Raw genomic sequence first — 8,557 nt, 5'->3', positions numbered from 1 at the left:
CTTCTCTGGCCTTATCCCCGCAGTGGCCAGACATGGATCAATCCCACCCGGAATTGGGTTTCACATCCCGGAAGCGGAGATGTACACATGGGTCACTTTCATCGACTCACTGCGGCCATGGTCATAGGTATCCATCATACAGACCATTGACTGGTTGTGACCATGAAGGCGGAGATTCATCACAGCGAGAGGCTGCGGGTGGACGAGGTCAGTGGAAATCTGCGGCTTCTTCTCGTCTGCAACCATGTGGAAAAGGAGCCTTTGAGATTGTATCGTTTATGTTAAAGTACTTATGATATGCCAGGAACAAAAAGCACTGAAATGTTGAAGTTAAGTTGAGAAAGTTTGTGTACTGCTGGAGAAAACATCCAAGTTAAAGCTTTAACTTAAAACTTTAAAACAAGTATTTCATCTGTGTTTGTTTGTTGTGTTTTTCAGCATCTGTGGGTGAAAGAAGATGCAGGAGAGGAGGATGGAGAGCTGGACGATGGAAGAAAGAAGATTGATTGCCATTGACTCCTGTCCGGAGCACTGAAAGGTGTGAGATTCAAGCAGATTTAACACACACTTGCACAAAACACACACTTAGCCGAACACAGACAGAAGAGTAAGACACAGTTAACAGCATAAAATAAAACACAAATAGACAGACTAATTAGAGCAACAAATTTCCTTCATCACCTATTCTCATTGTGTTTGCATTTGGAACTGTACACATGCTGCAAGACCCCTCTCAGCAACTGGTTAATGTTCGCTAAGAGTGTTGTGCCTGTCCCATGGGGAAAGCCTGCTTTAATTCCCTGGGAAATCATTGTGATTTAGAGTAACAGGGAAGTCACTTCCAATGAAAGTCAATGGAGCGCTGGTGTAGCAGTGTGCTGGACTGCACATGAGTGTGCGAATCTGAGAGAAAGTCAGTTTATGCTTGCTAGATCCATATGGAGTTTTATCTACATGTAGTTAAGTTTACTTGATGGCACTGATGAGTTTTATAGAGGCTATTTGTTTAATAAGATAGCCATACATGGTGCTGTGAATGGATGAAGTGCTGCAAATTTGCAAACATGCACTCTTTTTTCTAATGTCACATGCACATACTGTAAGTTTGGTTTGTTTAGGGATTACCTGCAGCGGGGCTAAACGGGGTCCATTGCAGTGAAGAGAAGCAGGCCAGGGTTCCTGTGACTCCGCTCTTCACTGCTGCCGATGCAGGAGCTGGAGGCTGGAGGTGGAGGCTGGCAGAGCGGGCTGAATGCAGATAGGATCTCTGTGGGGGGCGTGAATGTGTGATCGGAGACTAAAATCATTACAGTATGCCTGGTCACTGTGTCCTTGGCTCTTCCGCTGAGCAGAGCCTGATGCTTTCCTCTGCCCCCCCTCCCCTCCTGCATGGTGCCTTTTTCTGCCTTACGGTGTCTTCAAGTTTCTTTACGTGACTGTCAAACCACCAAATATTTGCTAAGAAAAAAAATGCACCGAATAAAACATTTCATGTGAGAATGTGCTAAAATGGTCTACTGACTGTTATTTCTTCAATTGTACATGCGTATTTCACCTTAAATAGACCAAATCATTCATGATGACGCAAAACTGATCTCATTTGCTCTCCTGCTAAATTAATGAAGCTACAGTTTTGTCTTCTTATGATTATGAAAGCAAGATAACCAAATTACTGTGCTACATGCAGTGTTGCTCTTGTTTTGTCCACAGGGTTTGTTAGGTTTTAGTTCATCCCTACTACCTGCAGCGGGCTCAGAATTAAAGTGTTTAAGCTCAGTAAATATGCAAGTCAACAAGTGATCTCATGAATCTAAATAAGAGTGATATTGATTTTTGGCATAATCGAGCAGCCCTACTATGCCCTTTCCTGGATCCATTTGTGTGTTTTGTTTTATAGCTATGAATTATGAGGTTTTACTTTTTAATCCAAGATGAAGAAAAAAGGCGTAAAGGCTCTTTCTGGAAACATTTGGATGTTTTTCTACACACTTAACAACCATGACCGCTTGGTAAGTGCTTAATGCCACTGCTGATGATCTCCTGCCTCTCCACTTGTTTCCAGCTGAGCATCAACATGTGTGCTGAGCTCTGAAGTCAAAACAAACCATATGATATTATACACAAAGCCTGGGCTCCTATTTGCACTGCCTTGCTCACTTTCACACTAAACAGCTTCTGCACAAGAACTAAAAAAAAGAAGAAGACAAAGGGGGGGGAACGATCTCAACTAAAACTGCAGCTTTTATATGAGTTTTGTGCTATTTTCCCAACTGTAAATATGGGCCTCTTTCTCCTTGTTCACCCCAGCTGCACTCATGCCCTCAGGCTGCAGAAGCTGCCCAGGGAGAGAGAGAGAGTGGGAGAGAGAGAGAGAGAGAATGCAAACTAGCCTCGCCTTCCTCGGGCCTCATTGGTTGAATCTGTGCGTAGCGGTTTTGTCCTTGAGAATGTGCAGACACGGGGCAGATAATGTTCTGACACCAGAAACTCTAGACCGGGACTAGATCAACACTTACTCCCTTCTTCTTCTAATACGTCTCTTCTTTTATTGTCACACTATCCGGGTATGCGGATTGAAAAGAAAGTGTTTGTGTCGGTGCGTAAAAGTCATGATTTTGTTTGACTCATGGACACGTTAGTTAAAATTGTGCAAATATTAACTCACAGTATGAGTTGTTGCAAGCGTGTTGACACGTGGCAAACATGAGTTTCATTAACCATAAAAATAAAACCTCTGCGCGCGCAAGGGACTACTGTTTAACTGGGTCTGGCTTTGCGCATTAAACTCGCATTACGCATTAAAATTTGAAACTCAAATTGGGCATGAATGAGTCAGGTTATGGAAAAAAAAAAGTGTTCAAAGCGTGCAGGATCAAAACAAAAATTTGCACTCGTTACCATTTAATGTAAATGTGATGTTTCCTCCTCCGCTGTGTTGCAAGGTCAAAGATCTCCGTTTACCGTGCGCTGTCGTGACGGCGGGGTTTCTGCAGGAGTCAGCATGCCAGCAGAGAGCTGCACATATAGGAATCTCCCTGCAGCGCCACATAAACGGCCAGAGCCGGTGATCTAATCACAGCAGGGCCAGTGGGCTCTCATCCAAAGTTTCCACATGATTCTCAAGTCTGGAAATCAAGTAAAGGCCAAGGACAAGTGGGCATCTTAACGCGCTCAGAGCGCACATGTTAAACAAAAATTAAATCAAAGCCTGAAAGTTTTGCGCATCGTGGCTCTTTTGTTGGCACAAAGTAAGTGTGGAGAAACTTCTTTTTGCAGCTCGTGAGTCATCATGTAACACACTTTTCAAAATAAAAGTCTGAGAGGTTATCCTTGCCATTTCAATGACTTTAATAAGCAAAATAGGAAACAATTTCTTCCAAAAACAACCAAAAAATAAGACATAACAGAAACCAGCCTGAATGGAACAGTTCAAATTTAAGTGTTTAACTATCATTTTTATATAAACAGGATTGAAAATTGATCCCCATCAATCGCAAAATACATGGAACAGGTGAAAACAAAACAACAACCCGCTGCTGCAGTTTCAGTTCGATTTCAACACAGTTGAATCAGTAACAAAAAAAAAAAAAAAAAAAAAGATTGTTAAATGCATGACTTCTCAACAATAGTTTCAAATGCAAGCACCATGCTTATTCGATATGATCTGACAGTTTGTTAATTTAAATCATTAAAATAAAAACTTTTAACTATGCATCTGGCCAGCAGAACCAGAATCATCGAATAATAATAGACAGAAAATAAACAAACGTATTACATAACATAAACACGTGTTTTCATTTTGAACATTTGCACAACCTGAGTCCCCTTTTTTTACTGACCGGCAGGAAAAAAATCAGGAAAACATAGAGCATTAAAAGTTCCACTTTTTTGTCAAAATGCTCGCGTTATCTAAAATGAACTCTACACAAACCCCTGAAGAGTGAAATGCTCCTTTAATATTAAAAATATAAACATTTTCATCAATGTCAGGCCCAGATGTAAGAAATGCTACAGGTGGGTGCCGATTCAAATGAGCTTTTCTTGGGTTTTCTGCTTTTTAAAAAATAAATCACAGCACCAAAAGCCACATTGAGTCAAAAAGACAGAGCATTAAGCCACATTGTGTGTTCTGCAGGGTGCAGAAACCTCGCCTTAATGCCTAAAAGCCTATTATTCTGTGCAATCTGGCTCCAATAATATTGTGGCCACATGTGCGTCTCCTCAGGCTCGCGCTACACGTGTCCAAATATTACAGAGAAGCCGTGCACTCAGGCCTGTGTGTTGTATGTCATATTGAACATTATAGAATCATAGTATGTCTTCCTGGAGGGAGGTGTGCACAAACATCAAAATGAAAACTTTTCAAATCATGATCCAAACAAAAGTGCACTTAACACACAAAGTTTTACTGTATTTAAATGCAAAATAAAAAAAAAAGCACTCCTCTCTCGATCAAATACCCCCAAAATGATAAAAAAAACAGAACATAAAAATAAATGGAATAAAACACAACTCAAAGAAAGAAAGAAGTTCAAACCAGCCTCTTCTATCTTGTTGTGCAGTTTTGCGGTTGCATAATATTTACAAGCCCCTAAAAAAGGAAACAAAAATACCATATGATACTGCACCGGCAGTCCTGCTGTTCTGTCCCCGCTGCATTTCTCTAATAACCCCCCAAAATAACTAAAGAGAAGCGCAGATCAACAACATGCTCTTAATATACACGAGAAGATGAAAGTACAAAATAGAATTACCGTACATGTCCAGCATGCAGGATTAATATTTAATGCAGATTTTTTTTTTGTTTCAATATATATTCGAATATAACCAAGCAGGCAATAAATCAATGAGATGTTGCATAAAATGTCCTCACCCTTTTCCCTCCCCCTGCTGTGACAGAAGTGAAATTTGCATAAAGTGGACTTTTTGGAGACGTTACCCCCCCCCTCCCCATCCCCCCCTCAGATTCCAGGCCCCACTTGTTTGAATGTGTTGCAGGCTGCGAGGCCTACTCGTTTTAGAACAATGCCATGTATTTTTGAAGACACAAAAATTACAAGACAAATGCCTCGCAACATCCCCACACTACTTACAGATATTTCAAAGCCTCATAGGAAAAGAAAAAAAAAAAAGTTCATCAGCCGATCCTCTTCTCTGAAGAAGGAAAAAGTCTCTTCACTACAAGCAACTAATCTACAAAGATGCTGCTGATCAGACTCTCTACGTTGCTCTTTGTATCTCAGCTGACACGTGGATGGAGAGATGAGTATATATGAGAATACTATTTGATGGTTATTCTTCTAATATGAATATAATTGATACTGTTATTAGTAGAATCATAAACAGGGTGGGAGGTGTAGTTTTGCGCATCAGTCAGTTGTGGAGAAAGAAAAGAGTTTTGGGGGAAAGTTTGTTCACAAGAAAAAGGCGATGAAGACTCACATGAAAAACTCTGGTGATGAAGGGTTGTCACTGGTCGAGCCGGCCTCGCGGAACCCGTTATTGGCCCCTGAGCCCGTCAGTTTCTCGCACTTGAGTTTGTAGGCGTCCCTCTCCCGCGCCAGCCTGCTGATCTCCGCCTTCAGCTGCTCCACCTGGTTCATCAGCTGCGTCTTCTCATTCTCCAGCACGTGCTTCTGCTGCACGCGCTTGAACCTGCACGACTGCGCGTAGCCCCGGTTCTTCAGGGTTCGCCTCTTCTGCTTGAGGCGGATGACCTCGTCCTTGGTGAAGCCCCGTAGGTGTCTGTTGAGCTCCCTCACCGACATGGACACCAGCTGGTCGTCGGAGAAGCGGTCCTCCACGTTCAGGCCGCCCCCGGAGCCGTGGTGCCCCCCGGACTGACTCAGGTGGCCGTGCGGATGGTGGTGGTGATGGTGGCGGTGGTGATGGAGCGGCTGGTGGGACTCTGGGGACACCGGGGACGGGCTGTCGGGGTCCTGGCTGTGGTGATGGTGGTGCTGGCTGTGTGGGTGGTTGTGCGCGCCCGGGTGCCCGGACAGCTCCTCGGCGTGGTGAGAGATGCCCCCAGCGTATGGGTGGTGGTGCTGCTGGCCGTGGCCGTGGTGGCTGTGGTGGTGATGCGGGCCCCTGTAGCCCTCAAAGGCGCCTTGCTGCTGCAGTTGCTGCTGGACGTGCGGAGGCGGAGGGTGGCCGTGAGCTGTGGCTCCAATCAGGGCCTCCACCGCGTCCTCTGGGGTCAGGGACAGGGTCTGCGGGTCCAGCTGCTGGTGGTACCCGCTGTTCGGCATCCAGTACAGCTCCTCCAGGTGGTTTTTCTGCTCCGTGGGGCTGAAGCTGGGTGAAGAGGGCACCGAGCTGCACGGTGTGCTGATGGGGGTGGAGGACACAGAGCCTTGGGGTTGGAGACGGTTACATTGGCGCACAGCGTTGCGCTCCAGCCCGGCCAGGGCTTCCTTCTTCACGTCAAACTTCATCAAGTCAAAGTCATTGACATATTCCAGAGCCAGGGGGCTACTGGGTAGCTCCGGGCCCATGTTCAGCTCTGCACTCATGTTGTTGTCGCGACTTTTCTGCAGATATGCGAGCGTCGCAAAAACTGACTTATTAATCAGTGTCTCTTCTCTCCTTTCTTGTTTCATGCAATCGTTCTTTGGGATCCTCCACCGCTGCACACTGACTTGCTGTAGCATGAAACACCGTGTGATTGGTGGAGGAAAAAAGAAAAAAAGAAAAAAGTAGTGGAGGAAAAACTTTCAGACTAATGCTCTGCGCACGGTTTGCGTCATATAGCCTACTTCTGCTGGGATAATCTGGCAGCGAGACCAGGCAGGAGGTAGAAAGCAATGCGTCTCAGTGCAAAAGTAAAACCTCAGTCCCTTCAGTAGAAGCGCATTCACAAAAACAACAACATAAATAATAATATTAATAATGAAGGAAATACCACGTCTGATCGCTGAGACGGGAACCAGTCCTCGTTGCAACGTCTTCGTAGTAAGTCCCTTTTTTTCTCCAGGAAAAAAAAAAATACAGAAAAGGAACGAATAAGCGGAGTAAATAGGGCGTCTGAATTTCGCTGAGAAGCAGCTTTTCCAGCTCTGCACCGCAGAGATTCAAAGGCTCGCCTCTCTCGCTCTCTCCCACTCTCTGGTATCCAGCAGACTGCGCTCGGAGCCTGCCAGCGCTTTATCCTTATAGCGCACCGTGACGTCGCGCTGAAAGGGCTGGATCCGGAGCGCTCAGCTCTCCAATGGGAGCAGGACTCTGCACTGAAACAGAGGAAGAGAAGGAGGAGGAGGAGAGCAGAGGAGAGGAGAGGAGGGCGCTCAGTTCAGTCTTGACAGTTACAGACAGTCAGCTGACCGACTTCCCTAAAAGCAGAAGGTGGGAGGAAAGTGGAGAGAAATGCCTTCACATTATGGACACTATGCGCGGTGTTACGCACTGCTCCGCGTCTCCACCAATGATTGTTTTCAATTAGAATAATGTGATCTATAGGATACAGCTCTAAAAGACTAAACATGCGCTTTTATCATTTAAAGTTCTCAACAGTTCCACGAGAAAGCTCGAGAATCAAACACATATGCAATGCTTAATATAAGCGTTTACATAACAGGGGTCATATGGCGTAACAAAACAGTTTCCATGGACTTCTATCTTAAATGATCAATTTTACTGACACTTTTATTGAAAAGCACCACTTAATATAATATTTAAACCCTTCAAAAAGTTTTATTTATTTATCAGGGAAACTATTATCCTGTGACATTTACTTCTGATCCATTAAATGAACTTAGTAGGCCTGTTTAGTTACTTTTTACGCATGATTGCATTTTACGCACGGCTTTTATTGCATTCTACCAAAAGTTCTGCTTAATTTTCCTGCAGATAAAAGTATAGGTACTATTTTAGAATTTATTTAACAATTTTTTAACTTTAACAACCTTCCACAGACAAGGATTCACAACTTTATTGCAACTTTGTTGCGTTTTTACGCTGTGCTTTATGGAAACACTTGACTCACAAGCAGATGCTGAACTTTTAAGTACATCATATCAAATAAATTGTAGAAAATAAAACCTCATCAATCTAAATAAGACATTTTAGCCCAATTAATAACTTTTACGGTGACCTATTTGCTCTGAATTTCAGATTCTGATTGGATACGTATTTCTGTAAGCCTGTAATTCAATCCTTTCAGCTTTAGCGCATTTTTCTGGAAAAAGTAAAGTTTGTTCAGAGCCTGTTATGACTCCCAGATTCCCTCATCAGGCTCCTCTTGGCACGGACCCTTGTTTCAACAGAGACCAGTATCCCAAACAGTGGGATGGAGCAGAAAACAGGCTCAAGGCTGCCCCTGCGTGGACGTCACGTGCACCTGTGACGCTGCTGAGGTGCCTCTGCTCCTATAGATCTCCTTTTTACTCCGCTTTTGGATTTTCCATCTCCACGCTAATTGCTCATTTTAAATGTCACATCCCGCAATTATGAATGACAGCAATTAATCAGCGTCATTTGAGCCACGTGCCACATTTTTTTTTATCACCTCTCTGACACTGCCAAACAGGTAGTTTGGAAAGAAAAGGGATCAGATGCT

The 8,557-nt window shown here is 44.0% G+C and overlaps 1 protein-coding gene across 1 annotated transcript; it reads right to left on the bottom strand.

Annotated features, from left to right (window-relative positions):
• Window positions 1–4,974: 4,974 nt before the first annotated feature.
• On the bottom strand, window positions 4,975–7,139 carry mafba (v-maf avian musculoaponeurotic fibrosarcoma oncogene homolog Ba). Its single transcript, XM_041799986.1, has one exon. The coding sequence runs from the start codon at window positions 6,651–6,653 to the stop codon at window positions 5,439–5,441; it is 1,215 nt and encodes a 404-aa protein (XP_041655920.1). The 5' UTR covers window positions 6,654–7,139; the 3' UTR covers window positions 4,975–5,438.
• Between the last annotated feature and the right edge of the window lie 1,418 nt (window positions 7,140–8,557).

Source organism: Cheilinus undulatus, linkage group 11 (assembly GCF_018320785.1).
Source record: "Cheilinus undulatus linkage group 11, ASM1832078v1, whole genome shotgun sequence".
Taxonomy (NCBI): Eukaryota; Metazoa; Chordata; class Actinopteri; order Labriformes; family Labridae; genus Cheilinus; species Cheilinus undulatus.
The sequence above is the reverse complement of the archived record's forward strand: the minus strand, read 5'-3'. Positions and strand labels throughout refer to the sequence as shown.

Bases quoted from the DNA above. Each gene is read 5' to 3' on its own strand.
- mafba (XM_041799986.1), bottom strand. From the start codon at position 6,653: ATGCTACAGCAAGTCAGTGTGCAGCGGTGGAGGATCCCAAAGAACGAT.